Genomic DNA, 16,793 nt, shown 5'->3' on the forward strand with positions numbered 1-16,793 from the left:
AATCATATCAAACACATTGAATATTGTAACCATGATAACTAAAGGTCTGACTCTAAACTTAACTCACCCATCACACATCAACATACAAGACACATCAGGAAGGCTTTAGCTATCTATCGTCGCCACACAATTCCCCAAGACACATTCTTGTCGGTGTCATGTGTACCCTTGCACAATAGCCACAATTTTAAGCAATTGACCTATCAGCAGCAAGGACATTAACAAGAAGTGATCTATCACAAATACAATGGCCTGACCAATTAGCAGTAAGATCCCACACACATTCTCACCTTCCGCACAATAAATGATTTTTAATCAATCTGTTCTCCCACATTAAAGGACACTTCCATGACAGATTGGACTCGAATACAGACTCTTCCACATGTTCCAATCCTTCCTCCAGGTGAAGGGCAGAACATACTGTTTGAAAGATTGAGACCTATGAAATTCTTTTTCCCAAGGAAGTATTTTACAACAACAACTGCTCTTTTCAGACCATGTTGCACATGGCACAACCATGAATTTGTCTTTCTCAACATTACTACTCTCACTATAACAATTTCCAACAACCTTTGGTTAGACTAGTGTTGGTCGATTATGCAGCAATCTAAATAAAGCTGCTTCCAGGTGATATCAAAATGCAGAGAGGTTGTAGGATAAAATTAGGTCATTGTGGAGTGGTGAGGTGGATTGATCTTTTAAATGATCCCTCTGTTTGCATTCTAATCAACCTGCAGAATTAAACTGGAAAAAATGCATTTTTTAAATAAATGTGGTTTCATCTCAGTACTTACACAGATTAACATTAAAAATTGGAAAAATAGCGCCAAATTAATACAATTTTATTATCTGTGACTTTTAGAGTTTTACCAAATCCATGATGTTATGGCTAAATTTAAAACATATAATTGACTACATACTAAAAAATGTTAGGCTTTCTATATGAATGTGTGCCCTACAGACTAATTCGTTTTCCTTGTATTCTTCAATGTGTTCTTATGACAAGGTGATATAATTTATATCATGTAAAATGTCCAGTGGAAAAAAAAATCAAGAGATGTAAAATTCTGCCAAACTTTGGGGCATGGTGGCTCAGTGTTGAGCACTGCCACCTCACAACGCCAGGGGCCTGGGTTCAATTCCACCTTCAGGCAACTAACTGTGTAGAGTTTGCACATTCTCCCCATGTCTGTATGGCGCTTCAGTTTCCTCCCATGGTCCAAAAATGTGCAGATTAGATAGATTGGTCCATAGTGTTTGAGAATTTGCAGGCTAGTTGGGTTAGCCATGAGAAATGTAGGAATGGGGTGGGTCTGGGTGGGATACTGTTTGGAGGGTCAGTGTGAACTTAATGGACTGAATAACCAGCTTCCACACTGTAGGGATTCTCTGATTCTATTAAACTGTTAAATCTGTTTTACAGTATTTCATACATTCAAGATCCATTCCAGCGAGCTCCAAATTTTAACCAATTCTCCCTCTTTGAGAGGTTGACCAGTGACTTGTACCTCCAATGGGGGTTTAAGATCATAGATGAAGCAAGTGAATGGATCTCTTTCTGCTGGCAGTCAAAATGTAATCCCTTCCTCTTAGTCTGTGACATGAATATAAATGGACAGATTTTAAAAGGAGGGGTGGGTGGAGGGTCAAATGTAATTGGAAAAGTATAAATTTGAAACACACTGTTAGTCATGGAGTTACAATTTAACACATTACTACCAGGGCATTTGTTGCATATTTGTAACTGGTGTAAGCAGTACGTTTCCACGATAACATCTTTAATTAGCAAAAAAAATCACTTTAATAAAGGTATTACTGTGGTTTAGTTCCAGGAATAAAGAGAATGTTGCCTGAATAACTATTTTACCAGATTATGAGTGCAATTGTGTGCACTACGCTTTACGATTTATATAGAGTCATAGAGATGTACAGCATGGAAGCAGACCCTTCGGTCCAACTCATCCATGCCGACCAGATATCCCAATCCAATCTAGACCCACCTGCCAGCACCTGGCCCACATCCCTCCAAGACCTTCCTATTATATACCCATCCCACTGCCTCTTAAATGTTGCAATTGTACCAGCCTCCACCACTTCCACTGGCAGCTCATTCCATACACGTACCACCCTCTGTGTGAAAAAGTTGCCCCTTAGGTCTCTTTTATATCTTTCCCCTCTCCCCTTAACCTATGCCCTCTAGTTTTGGACTCCCCAGCCCCAGGGAAAAGACTGCCTATTTATCCTCTCCATGCCCCACATAATTTTGTAAACCTCTATAAGGTCATCCCTCAGCCTCCGACGCTCCAGGGAAAAAAGCCCCAGCCTGTTCAACCTCTCCCTATAGCTCATATCCTCCAACCCTGGCAACATCCTTGTAAATTTTTTCTGAACCCTTTCAAGTTTCACAACATCGTTCTTGGCTAAATCTTATTTTATTTTAGAGTCACTATTAAAAGGTTCTGCTTGTATAATAGTGATGTACTTTGTTTATAATCACTTCACTGATCTGAAGTGATAAGTGGTAGAATGAATGCAAGCAACAAATGTAATTGTTGTAAGATGTGGGGTTTTAGGAATAACCTCAGTCAATATATTCAGAAGGTACCTATATGCTTACACTATTGCGTATTTATATTTTAACACATCTATACAACCTTGGCACTATCAATTTTTAAAAGAATTCCCTGTCAGCATCATATATGTTGTCCAAAGGATGGTACGTTTTCAGATCCTTGTTGGGATGGTTCAACATTTTTCCACATCCTATTTGTGTATCAAGATTATTATTTTACTTTGAAAAGAAGCGAACCAAAGTATGATAATTTCAGTTAAGATAAATTTACAAAACAATTGAAAACCATATATGAGCAATATAACAATATTGGAGAATTTACCATTTTATATTCATCCCTTTTGTATTCAGTGATTAGAATAACAAAACTGGCACAACATCAGAAAAGTCACAGCTGCTAGAATGAATAATGTAAATACCAAAAAAGTATAGTATATGGTGATTTATTTTTAAATTTAGGGGTAAGGCATGTATTGGGACTACATAAAGAGAACTTGCAATATGTCTCCAATGTCAAGCTCCTTTGAATTTCTCCTCTCTGAGAGACATAACCACCCGAATTCCTCGCTTCAGCCTTCAACAACTGACCACTAACCTTTGGCTTCAACTCAAATTCCATCAAAACAGTCATCATCATCATCTCCTCAAGAAGGCTAGAAAGTTCTACTCTGCCCAGTTTTCACTCCTTCTTAAAGTTCCGATGTGGTAATGTTGCAAAATTGCACTCCCCATGATTCAGATCATGCAGTCTGACAATTCTGTGAATGCAAGTCACCAGCAAGTAGTTTTACCCATGGGCATTCCCTATGTTTTTTTTTGCCCATTAATTTTAACAGATGATGATAAATTGTGAGCAGTGCACCAATTTTCAGATGTGCAGGGCAGCAAACAAAGTCTTTAAGTAACACATTCATAAAACAGGCAAATGAGTGATTTGACAAAGAAACTGATAATACATTCTATTATTGTGACTGTGGTTCACTGCCCATCCTTAGCATTTTCGATCTCTCTGATATCTCTTGATACCATGATTCATTCTACCCTCTTCTAAATTGTCTCCTCAATACTCCACCTGCTGTGCCTCACATTTATTTGTATTTTTCCCAAATATAGAATGTTTTCAATTCTCCTCCCTGCTGCTATAACAAGAATAAAGAACAATGGTTATCTATACAGCTCAATGCTTTAACCCTCATTATCTTGCCAGAATCACAGAACTGTTTAGGTATGGAAGAAGGCTCTTTGGCCCATCATGTCCGCACCAGCTGTCTGACCATTTTGACTTGCTGCCTTTTCCCCATAACCCTACATAATGTTTCTTTTTAAATAATCACTCATTAATCTCTTGAATGCCCCAGTGAACCTTCCTCCACCATATGTCCAGGTAACAATAGACAATAGACAATAGGTGCAGGAGTAGGCCATTCTGCCCTTCAAGCCTGCATCATCATTCAATATGATCATGGCTGATCATCCTTAATCCTGTTTTATCTCCATAACCCTTGAGTCCACTACCTTTGAGAGCTCTATCCAACTCTTTCCTAAATGAATTCAGAGACTGGGCCTCCACTGTCCTCTGGGGCAGAGCATTCCACACAGCCACCACTCTCTGGGTGAAGAACTTTCTCCTCATCTCTGTCCTAAATGGTCTACCCCATATTTTTAAGCTGTGTCCTCTGGTTCAGCACTCACCCATCAGCGGAAACATGTTTTCTGCCTCCAGAGTGTCCAATCCTTTAATAATCTTATAGGTCTCAATCAGATCCGCTCTCAGTCTTCTAAACTCAAGGGTATACAAGCCCAGTCGCTCCAGTCTTTCAGTGTAAGGTAATCCCGCCATTCCAGGAATTGACCTCGTGAACCTACGTTGCACTTCATCAATAGCCAGAATGTCTTTCCTCAAATTTGGAGACCAGAACTGCACACAGTACTCCAGGTGTGGTCTCACCAGGGCCCTGTACAGCTGCAGAAGAACCTCTTTGCTTTTCAATCCCTCTTGTTATGAAGACAGTATGCTATTAGCCTTCTTCACTATCTGCTATACCTGCATGCTTATCTTCGTTGACTGGTGTACAAGAACACCCAGATCTCTCTGTACTGCCCCTTTATCAAAATTGATTCCATTGAGGTAGTAATCTGCCTTCCTATTCTTGCCACCAAAGTGGATAACCATACATTTATCTACATTAAACTGCATCTGCCATGCATCTGACCACACACCTAACTTGTCCAGGTCACCCTGTAATCTACTAACATCCTCATCACATTTCACCCTGCCACCCAGCTTAGTATCATCAGCAAGTTTGCTAACGTTATTGCTAATACCATCTTCTATATCATTAACATATATTGTAAAAAGCTGCGGTCCCAGTACTGATCCCTGCGGTACCCCACTGGTCACTGCCTGCCATTCCGAAATGGAGCTGTTTATCACTACTCTTTGTTTCCTATCAGCCAACCAACTTTCAATCCAAGTTAGTACTTTGCCCCCAATACCATGCACCCTAATTTTGCTCACTAACCTCCTATATGGGACTTTATCAAAAGCTTTCTGAAAGCCCAGGTACACTACATCTACTGGATCTCCCTTGTCCATCTTTAGAGTTATATCCTAAAAAAATTCCAGAAGATTAGTCAAGCATGATTTCCCCTTCATAAATCCATGCTGACTCTGACCTATCCTGTTACTACTATCAAGATGTGTCATAATTTCATCCTTTATAATAGACTCCAGCATCTTTCCCACCACTGAGGTCAGACTAACTGGTCTATAATTTCCTGCTTTCTCTCTCCCACCTTTCTTAAAAAGTGGTACAACATTAGCCACCCTCCAATCCGCAGGAACTGATTCTGAATCTATCGAACTCTGGAAAATAATCACCAACGCATCCACGATTTCTCGAGCCACCTCCTTCAGTACCCTGGGATGTAGACCATCAGGCCCCGGGGACTTATCAACCTTCAGACTTAACAGTATCTCCAACACCAATTCCTGGCAAATATAAATTCCCTTAAGTTCAGGTCCTTCAGCCACGGTTACCTCAGGGTAACACATAATATATATTAACCACTTGCTGTATGAAAATCAAATTCTCTCACCTCACACTTACTTTGTTTCCAAAGCACTTTAAAGCTGTTCCCTCTGATCCACGATCCATTTCTGAGCATGATTATTTTCTTCCTGCCTACTTAGTCTGGAGGCCATATTATTTGAACATTTATATCAAATCTCACCATGGCCTTCTTCTCTCTAAAAAGAGCAGCCCCAACTTCTCCAGTCGATTTTCACAACTGAAGTTTCTAATTCCTGAAACCATTATCCCTTCTACATTATCTGCAACGCATTAGCATCCTCCCTGAGGTGCTGCACTGAGAATTGTACACAATAAATGAGTTAAGATCTAGTATCCTAAATGGGATCAATATAACCTCCATCTTTCGTAATTCAAGTCTCTTATATTGTCCTCTTTATTGTCAATAGGCTGCTGTTGGCAACATAATCTGAAAATGGTGGATTAGTTTCCATATGCATTTGGCTTATTTTCTATTTTACCTTTCTGTCTCTCCTTTATTCCCTGGCTGTTGTTTAATCAATTGCCTGTCCAACAAATTTTGGAAAATTTCCTCAATGCAGAAAAAACATAAGCTATCTCTTTTCAGTTTCTGTCAACCCCTTTGTGTCTCTCCTATTGATTTCATGAGCTTGCCCAGTTCCACCTTAGTGATAAAGACTCTCAGGTGTTGTTTAATTGGGAATTTACTTTCTTTGACATCAACCATCAATTTACCCTTCCATCATGCTGAGATCTTATGTGTTCATCACTTTGAGTCTGATATTTTATTCTCCAAACTAACCTCACTGCTCTCATCCTCAATGAATTTAAAGTCATTTGAACTTGTTGAATGGAAATCAGGATATAGAAATTGGTTTGAAGTGTGCCTATTTCTCAGGTTAAAAATATGCCAATTTAAGAGTGGGATGGCCAATTTACACTGGCTTTGGTCCCATTGCAAACTCATGAAGGCTTCTACATAGTGAGAAATCCATGAGTGTGGAGGCGTCATTGGGTGTGCTAGCTTCAGAAGCATCTTCAAGCTGTACAAAAGACCTGTGGGTGTTACCACTTTGAGCTCCCCACCCTTCATTATCCAATTGATAATCCTTCTGTGCCTCCTGATATTGCCTTCATGGTGCTTGCAGTCCACTACATGTGTATTAATAAAGCTTGGTCCTCAAAATGGACAAGGACTGCTTTAGCAGTCAATGTGTTGTGCTTGATAGGCATCTGATCGTGAAAGTGTCTACCCTAGACCCTACACAAGTGAGTGAAATGCTTATGGCACAAGGCTTGGAAGAAGAATATGTTGTGAAGAGGTCACAAGGAGTCTGCAAAGGGATACACATGGGTTAAATGAGTCATCAAAATTTTGCCAATGTGAATGTAAGTGTAGGAAATTATCAACTTCTCCACTTTGGGAGGAAAAATAAAAAAGCAGTGGATTACTTAAGTGAAGAGAGTTTGGAGACCTGTGAGATATTTTTTAAAACCTGGGTAGCCTGCCACAATGTTAGTATGCAGGTTCAGCAAGTACATTGGAAGATAAAAGGAATTTTTCTTATGTATCTGTGAAATGTGGATTTCACTGGCTAGGCCAATATTCATTGCTCATCCCTAATTACCTAGAAGGCAGTTATGAGTCAACTACATTCCCATGCATCTAGAGTCATATGTAGGCCAGACAAGATAAGGAAAACTGATTTCCTTCCCCAAAGTGAACCAGATAGGTCTTTGCAATATTCAACAGTGACTATATGGTCAGAACTTGGTAATTTTGTTTTGCAAGAACTCAAAAGATCTGGCTACACCTGTGAAGAGGGAAACGGAGTTTGCATTTCAACTCTAATATGATGTTTCATCTAAGCTGAAAGGGTTTGGAAAATGGATTTTTAAAAATGCTGCAGAGAGAGAAATGTAAGAGAGGGTAGAACATATGATGAGGGTGCCCAGAGGAAAAGACAAAGTGAGTGCTAATGTTGGTAATGTTTAAGGGATAGAGATATAAAATGGATGAAAGTGATAGGTGCACAAAGGAGAAAGTGGGTCACTCTGCTGACAGCAAAGTCAACAAAACACAAACAAGACTCAGCCAAGGGATTGAGGGATGTAAGTAAAGTGCAGGACAGAGTCTCTGAAGTTGTTGCTCTCAATATTGAGTTCTAGAGTCTGTAATGTGCCTAATGGAAAATCAGGTGGTGCTCCTCCTTATGTCTGTGTTGAGTTTCATTTAAACAATGCAACAGGCTCAGGTTGGAAATATTAATCTGAAAGCCAGCTGGTATATTGAAATGGCAAACAACTGGAAGTTTGGGGTCAATCCTACAGATAGAGATGAGGAGTTCTACAAAACAGTCACCCAGTCTGTGTTTGAATATTCAAAGGGGACCGTGTTGTTGAACAGTGAACACATTAGACTACATTGAAAGAAATACAAATCAATCACTGCTTCATCTGGGCCCTTTGACAGTGAGTTACAACTTCTGCAAATGCATGCCGTGGCATGCCAAGGTCACTCACTCCTGACCTCATTGGTTCAAACATAGGCAAAAGAGCTGAATTCAAGAGGTGAGGTAAGGGTGATAGCCCTTGACATCCAGGTTGCATTTGACTGAGTGTGGCAATAAGGAGCTCTAGCAAAACTGAATTCAATGGGTATCAGAGGCAAACATCTGCTAGTTGGAGTCATACCTGGCACATAGGAAGATAATTGTGGTTGATGGCGGTCAGGCAGTTCAGAAGGAACTCCTTCAAATAGTTGCCCTAGGCCCAACTATATTCAACTGCTTCATCAATGACTTTCTCTCCATTATAAGGTCAGAAGAGGGGATGTTCGCTGATGATTGCACAATGTTCAGCACAATTTGTGACTCCTCAGATGCTGATGCGGTCCGTGTTCAAATGCAACAAGATCTGGAGAATATCCAGGCTTGGACTGGCAAGTGGCAAGTAACATTCGCACTACACAAATGCTAGGCAATGACTATCACTAATAAGAGACAAACTAACCACCACCCCTTGACATCCAATAGTGTTACCGTCACCTAATCCCTCATGATCAACATACTCAAGGTGACCATTCACCATAAACTCAACTAGACCCATCAAATAAAGTGGCTACAAAAGCAGGTTGACTCCCCAGAGTCTGTCCACCAGCTACAAAGCACAAGTCAGAAGTGTGATGGAATACTCCCCACTTGCCTGGATGGGTGCAGCTCTCACAATACTCAAGATGCTTGACATCATCCAGGAAAAGTCAGCCAGCTTGATTGGCACTTCATCTGCAAGCATTCGCTCCCTACACCACCGACACTATTTGCAGTGTGTACTAGCTACACGTTACAGAATTTCACCAAAGGTCCTCAGGCTGAACCTTTCAAACTTCCTTTTAGAAGGATAAGGGCAGCAGATACATGGAAACACCACCAACTGCAAGCTCCCCTTCAAATCATGCATCATCCTGACTTGGAAATATGTCACTGTTCCTTCACTAGTGCTGGGTCAAAATCCTTGAAGTCCTTCCCTAAAGATATTGTGGGTCTACCAATAACACAAGCTGTTCAAGAAGGCAGCTCAAGAAGGCACCTTCTCTAGGGCAACTCAGGACGGGCAATAAATGCTGGTCAAGCCAGCAATGCCCATGTCCAACAAATGAATTTTACAAAAAAGATAGTCAGGGCAAAGAATTTCTATTGGTGGTAAGATGACAAGTGTTCAGAAGGTTTTACCACCTGGGGAGGCTGTTCAGCCTTCAGAGGTGAGGCTGGCAAAGAAGTTCATGTGGAGATTGGCAGTTGTCAGTTTGTCTAATAAAGGGACCCAGCATTGGGAAGAGAGGTCCTACAAAAACTTGTTGACTCTTCCTCTACCACTCCTGCACCACTATTCTACAGCCCTGCCCTGGGAATTTCATTCTGACAGCCCCCTCCCCCCAGATTAGATAGCACAATATTTGTCCAAGAGAGGGCAATGCAGCAATTAAATGACTAGCAACCTGGGGTACTTTCGCTGCCAATTTGGAATTCTATTTCATCAGGGCTTCCAGTGATTGGGTCAGTGGGTGATCACCAAAGTTCATAGTAGGTGACAGGTCTTCGTATTCCCCACTTTAAATTCTACCCAAGGCAGTTTGTAAAATCATGTGTCAAACCAAAATAAATCAAACAACTTAAAGTTCAAATTACCTATATGTGTTTGACAATAGAGTATGAAGGCAGAAGCAAGGGAGATGTGTAATAGTTTAAACTTCAAAATAAGAGCAAAACAGAAAGATGCAAAGATACATAAGAGACAGTGATGCAATGTTAATGTCACTCGATCAGTAATCCAAGAAGAGGCCCAGGCTTCTGGGAGAAGCTTCAAATTGCTCCATTGCACCTGGTTGAATTTAAAGTGAATTCATAAATCTGAAATGAAAGCCAGTTTCAGTAATGATTAAAAAATGGTCTGCTAATGTTCTTTGGAGAAGGAAATCTGCTGTCCTATATGGGATTCCAGATCAATAGCAATCTGGTTGATTCCTAGCTGCCCTCTGAAATGGCCTAGCAGGCCATTTGGTTGTACCAAACCACTACAGAGATGGACTGCAGTTGTCCAACAAGATGACTCACCACTGTCTTCTCAAGGACAATTTGGGATGGACAATACATGCTGTCCTTGCTGGCAATAACCTGTGTTTTCTTTTTCCTAAATGGCTACTTCTTGTGCCTTGTGGTATTTTCCATCTCGACTGCTATGTGGTACTGGGTAAGCATTGTTTGAGATAGTTCTGTGCCTCACCTTCCTGTCTGTTTGCTTTGCCTTGGCCTATTAATTTATTAGTAGTCAAGGATACACCACCACAGAGAATCTGCAGAAGAGACACTGTTCTGAGATAACAAGTAGATTTTTCACATGATAGCAATAAGTACAACTACATTTGATCAGGTTGAATAACTTGAATCTGTGAAGTTAAAAATCACACGACACCAGGTTATAGTCCAACAGGTTTAATTGGAAGCACACTAGCTTTCGGAGCGACGCTCCTTCATCAGGTGATAGTGGAGGGCTCAATTCTAACACACAGAATTTATAGCAAAATTTTGCAGTGTGATGTAACTGAAATTATACATTGAAAAATTGATTGTCTGTTAAGCCTTTCATCTGTTAGAATACAGTGATAGTTTCACTTGCACTGTATTCTAAAAGATGAAAGACTTAACAGACAATCAATTTTTCAATGTATAATTTCAGTTACATCACACTGTAAATTTTTGCTATAAATTCTGTGTGTTAGAATTGAGCCCTCCACTATCACCTGATGAAGGAGCGTCGCTCCGAAAGCTAGTGTGCTTCCAATTAAACCTGTTGGACTATAACCTGGTGTTGTGTGATTTTTAACTTTGTACACCCCAGTCCAACACCGGCATCTCCAAATTTTGAACCTGTGAAGCTGGTATAGACATATCTGTTCCTTCCAAAAGCTAGAGTACAGTTCCTTGTCTCTACCCAGGGACTGTAGAATAGGTGAAGCTAATGTTAACACGAACATTAACTCCTTCAGAAATATCAACTTATAATAACAATACCTCCATGCCATGAAATAAGAGCTGCTATTTCAGCAACCATGCCACGCTACAGTACCTCATTAATTCTTCTGCCTAACTGTCCCTCCTGAAGCACATCAATCTTTTATTCAAACATTCTTTTGGTCCCAATACCAATTCTGTGTACCTATTCTACCTTCCTGTTCAGAGTCCTTTCTCACATTGTAACATATCTTTCCAACATGGAAAACACAAGTTAAATTCCAATTATTGTTTCACTTGATTTGAGGTTGCTTAAGGTTAAAACTGCGTGTCTAAAAAGAAAAATGGCCCGCATTCCAGAACTCACTTTGATCAGTCATAAAGAAAGACAAAGACCAAAACATTTTGAAAAACAATCATGAAGCTTGCACAAAGCGAGCTTTTCTGCTGTCGCTATGAGGAAAAATAACTCTGTTATCGCAATCAGAGCACAAAAACATTGTCACAGTTTCCATAAGGTTGATTGTGCACATTCCTGAACATCCTGAACTCAAAGTCATCAGAGCAGCAAAGTGTTGATGGAATTTGCAGCGTTGCATTCAAACCACTAATGTTTTCGAGCAAGGCTCATATTAAACCCAAATTTCCAACCTGCACTTTTTCATCTGGCTTTAGTTTGAATTCCTATTTGTTACTAGTGGAAACAACCTTCACTGATGATGGAGGGAAAAAAAACCAAGCCAACAGTTTCTGTTATGAAGACAAATGGAGGTCAGGCTCTGTCTGGTTAGGTTTGATCTGAAGGAGAATCTCTGCCGTTGTACAATTACAGTGATCTGATGTAAAATAGTAAATTGTATCAATTTGCTGAGCTCAGGTCAATTACTCGTGGACTGTTCCTCACACATTCAGCCTCAGTTGCAGTATAATAAATACCAAAACAGATTGAAGCTGTCTAAAATACTTCGCAATTGCAGTTTTGTAAATAAAGGAGTGAAATGAGGGCAAGATAATTGCCTCACCATTATGTGTAGAATTATTAGGAACTGCAGTATAGAAATGATTTGTCTCATCATACCTTAGCTTAAAAATGTGTTGCTGGAAAAGTGCAGCAGGTCAGGCAGCATCAAAGGTACAGGAAAATCGACGTTTCGGGCATAAGCCCTTCTTTAGGAATGAGGAGGGTGTGCCAAGCAGGCTAAGATAAAAGGTAGGGAGGAGGGACTTGGGGGGAGGGATGTTGGGATTACAATAGGTGGAAGGAGGTTAAGGTGAGGGTAATTGGCCGGAGAGGGGGTGTGGCGGAGAGGTCGGGAAGAAGATTGCAGGTCAAGAAGGCGGTGCTGAGTCTGAGGGTTGGGACTGAGAAAAGGTGGGGGGAGGGGAAATGAGAAAGCTGGAGAAATTTGCATTCATCCCTTGTGGTTGGAGGGTTCCTAGGTGGAAGATGAGGTACTCTTCCTCCAGGCGTCATGTTGCCATGGTCTGGCGATGGAGGAGGCCAAGGACCTGCGGAGTGGGAGGGGGAGTTAAAGTGTTCAGCCACGGGGCGGTTGGGTTGGTTGGGTGTCCCAGAGGTGTTCTCTGACACGTTCCGCAAGTAGGCAGCCTGTCTCCCCAATGTTTAGGAGGCCACATCGGGTGCAGCGGATGCAGTAAATGATGTGTGTGGAGGTGCAGGTGAATTTCTGACAGATATGGGAGGATCCCTTGGGGCCTTGGAGGGAAGTGAGGGGGAGGTGTGGGCGCAAGTTTTGCATTTCTTGCGGTTGCAGGGGAAGGTGCCGGGAGTGGAGGTTGGATTGGTGGGGGGTGTGGATCTGACGAGGAAGTCACGGAGGGTGTGGTCTTTCTGGAACACTGATAGGGGTGGGGAGGAAAATATATCCTTGGTGGTGAGGTCTGTTTGGAGGTGGTGGAATTGACGAAGGATGACACGATGTATCTGGAGGTTGGTGGGGTGGTAGGTCAGGACCAGTGGGGTTCTGTCCTGGTGGCGATTGGAGGGGCGGGGTTCAAGGGCGGAGGAGCGGGAGTTGGGGGGGGATGTGGTGGAGAGCATCGTCAACCACGTCTGAGGGGAAATTGCGGTCTTTGAAGAAGGAGGCCATCTGGGTTGTTAGGTATTGGAATTGGTCCTCCTGGGAGCAGATGCGGTGAAGGCGAAGGAATTGGGAATATGGGATGGCGTTTTTACAGGGGGCAGGGTGGGAGGAGGTGTAATCTAGGTAGCTGTGGGAGTCAGTCGGTTTATAGTCAATGTCCGTGTTGAGTCAGTCGTCCGAGATAGAAATGGAGAGGTCTAGGAAGGGGAGGGAGGAGTCTGAGATGGTCCAGGTAAATTTGAGGTCGGGGTGGAAGGTGTTAGTAAAGTGGATGAACTGTTCAACCTCTTCATGGGAGCATGAGGTAGCGCCGATACAGTCATCGATGTAGCTGAGGAAAAGGTGGGGGTTGGTGCCAGTGTAGCTGCAGAAGATGGACTGTTCCACATATCCAACGAAGAGGCAGGCATAGCTGGGGCCCATGCGGGTGCCCATGGCTACTCCTTTGGTTTGGAGGAAGTGGGAGGGTTGGAAAGAGAAGTTGTGCAGAGTGAGGACCAGTTCAGTCGGTCGAAGGAGGGTGTCAGTGGAAAGGTACTGTTTGGTACGGCGGGAAAGGAAGAAGCGGAGGGCTTTGAGGTCTTCGTGATGGGGATGGAGGTGTATAGGGACTGGATGTCCATAGTGAAGATAAGGCTGGGGAAGCAAAAATCATGGAGGAGGTGGAGGGTGTGGGTGGTGTCCCAAACGTAGGTGGGGAGTTCTTGGATTAAGGGGGACAGGACCGTGTCAAGGTATGCAGACATGAGTTTGGTGGGGCAGGAGCAGGCTGAGACAGTGGGTCGGCCGGGGCAGTCAGGTTCATGGATTTTGGGCAGGAGGTAGAAACGGGCGGTGCGGGGTTGTGGGACTAAGAGGTTGGAGATGGTGGATGGGAGATCCCCTGAGGTGATGAGGATATAGGTGGTTTAGGAGATGATGGTTTGGTAGTGGGAGGTGGGGTCATGGTTAAGGGGGCAGTAGGAGGAGGTGTCCACGAGCTGGCGTTTAGCCTCAGCAATATCACGATCGGTGCGCCAAACTACCACCGTGCCTCCCTTGTCTGCCGGTTTGATAGTGAAGTTGGGTTTGGAGCGGAGGGAGTGGAGGGCTGCACATTGCAAGGGTGAGAGGTTGGAGTGGTGAGAGGGGTGGACAGGTTGAGATTCCTCCCTACCTTTTATCTTAGCCTGGTTGGCACACCCTCCTCATTCCTGAAGAAGGGCTTATACCAGAAAAATTCAATTCTCCTGTTCCTTGGATGCTGCCTGACCTGCTGCGCTTTTCCAGCAACACATTTTTCAGCTCTGATCTCCAGCAGCTGCAGTCCTCACTTTCATCATACCTGAGCCAATACTAGCTGTTCAATTGCAGCTGTCTTCTTGAATCTCAGTTCCTGCCCTAGTCCCATATTTTATTTTCACTCTTGCATTTCAAATACTTATGCAATTCATTGTTTTGATTATGCCATGACCAACATCACTGTATACTTTCAAATTTTATCAAAGAATCAACATAAATAGAAAACACATTGTAAAGATATTACAGTGGCTTAGTGGTCAGCACTATTGCTTCACAGCACCAGGTACCCAGGTTCAATTCCAGCTTTGGGTAACTGTGTGGGAATTTGCACATTCTCCCGGTGTCTGCGTGGATCTTCTCCAGGTGTTCTGGTTTCCACCCGTTGTGTAGGTATGGTGGATTGGCCTTGCTAAATTGCCCGTAGTGTCTGGGGATGTGTGGGTTAGGAATGCTTGCCATTGGAAATGCACGGTTCTGGGTGTGGGTGGGATGCTTCATAGAGGGTTGATGTGGATTTGATGAGCTGAATGGCCTGCTTCCACACTGTAAGGATTCAATGTGAGGAAGTCACAGCATCTACTGTGATAGAATTTCAGCTACTTCTGCACAGTAGCCTTCTGATTTGTCAGGCATGAAGTACTTATTATTAAGCCATGCATAACCATGATTTTGTTTTACTTCAAATAATGAACAGTTAACTCTTTCCAGTCCCCACAGGCCCTTTAATGTATTTATGTTTGAAACCTAAGCCACAATTCTGAGTAGCAGCTGATGACATGAGCCTGATGTATCGGTACCTAAAAGGCATCATTAAAAGCTAACAGCTTTGACTGCTAACATTTGTTTCTAATGCAACATCATTAATTCCAGGAAGCATTAAAAGTTTGAAGATTTATCAGTCACTGTTATATTTGGTGCTTTTATTTTGCATTGTTCTTCAATAATTAAACAGCTAACTAATTTGTACAAGTTGTGACTACTAACAGAGAGCAATCACCTCACAGCAATTTATCGGCAAGAAGATACAATCAATGTCGTGAATAATGGATTTGTACAGAGTCCACGATTTCCTCTCAACTATCCAAGGAGTATTTTATTGACGTGGAAGTTGCTGTCTCCTGAAAACACAAGGATACAGTTGGTGTTCGATACACGTTTTGGACTGGAGGAACCAGAAAATGATATTTGCAGGTAAGCAGAGTAAATGGGTAAGTTATGAAATATTTATGCTTAAACTGACCATTTGTGTTGTGGTTTATATTCGGAGGATAACCTGGAATGATCCTTGATTGTCATATGGAGGGTGCCTGTTTATGGGTCAAATTGACTTGAGATCACTATGCATATGAATGGTACAGCTGTAAATGTATTTACAAGATCAAATGACCACAGATGGTGAAGGGCTTCAAATGGGTATAAACTCCAAACTGGCATGGCATAAGATGTTTGACATTGCACATTTTGCAGCTGTCAATAGCAAATGGGAGCTCTGAATTTTCTATTTTACATGCTAAGACTGACAAGAGTGCAGAAGTACAGCACTCCAGTCCTAGAACTCCAGCACTCCAGAAACATTTGTATCCTGAATTGGAATTAATTTCCGTTCCTATGAAGAACCCACCCCATTCATTGTGTTTAAACTGAACTATGCGGAGGGCAAAAATGCTTTTTCCTGCCTCCCATACTGGTTGTGGTTTGTTTCAAAGCTACATTTTCATTAATTCTATGTATATATATATATATATATATTATATATATAAATTAAACCTGATCAAATCATTGGTTCAATCAATTTGGCTCATAACTCAATACACAAACCTTAAATAAATGAAACAAGGCTATATAGGAATGATATATACATGTCATGCACCACAATTACAATTGATGGGAGCTTGTGGAGAGCATTGCAGCCATAGCCAACCACATTTATGGTAGGTGTCTGCATCATAAGGAAGTCCAGCTCAAGAGTTGATAAGTCAGAGTCCCGGGTGTAAACATCAGGGAGATGGAGAAGTACCTGAACATTTTGGTGCAGGAGGTAATCACATTCTTTACAGTAGGAAGTTGTATAAATCTAGTTAGTGTTCATGAAAAGGTGGGTGTGACTGAGAGTCAGTCAATTATGGGCATCCAGTTGCAGCTTAGTTGTAGATGGAGGAACATCAGACTATGCCCTAATGCAATAGTTACAAGGTTCTTGATGTCATATGAATGAAGGCAAAGTTGGCAGGGTAGTTAGGCCAAAGATGTAAGTAGAATAAAAAGGAGATTC

The 16,793-nt window shown here is 42.0% G+C and overlaps 1 protein-coding gene across 2 annotated transcripts in view; it reads left to right on the top strand.

Moving 5' to 3' along the window:
• Positions 1–16,793, top strand: part of pdgfd (platelet derived growth factor d) — a 189,371-nt gene that overhangs the window by 85,554 nt on the left and 87,024 nt on the right. The window contains exon 2 of one of the 2 annotated variants that reach the window (XM_072577506.1): positions 15,526–15,712. In XM_072577506.1, coding sequence (XP_072433607.1) covers positions 15,526–15,712 — 187 coding nt within the window. Of the gene's footprint in view, positions 1–15,507; positions 15,713–16,793 lie in introns of both variants that reach the window. The other variant, XM_072577505.1, reaches the window with a different exon arrangement.

Source organism: Chiloscyllium punctatum, chromosome 9 (assembly GCF_047496795.1).
Source record: "Chiloscyllium punctatum isolate Juve2018m chromosome 9, sChiPun1.3, whole genome shotgun sequence".
Classification (NCBI taxonomy): domain Eukaryota; kingdom Metazoa; phylum Chordata; class Chondrichthyes; order Orectolobiformes; family Hemiscylliidae; genus Chiloscyllium; species Chiloscyllium punctatum.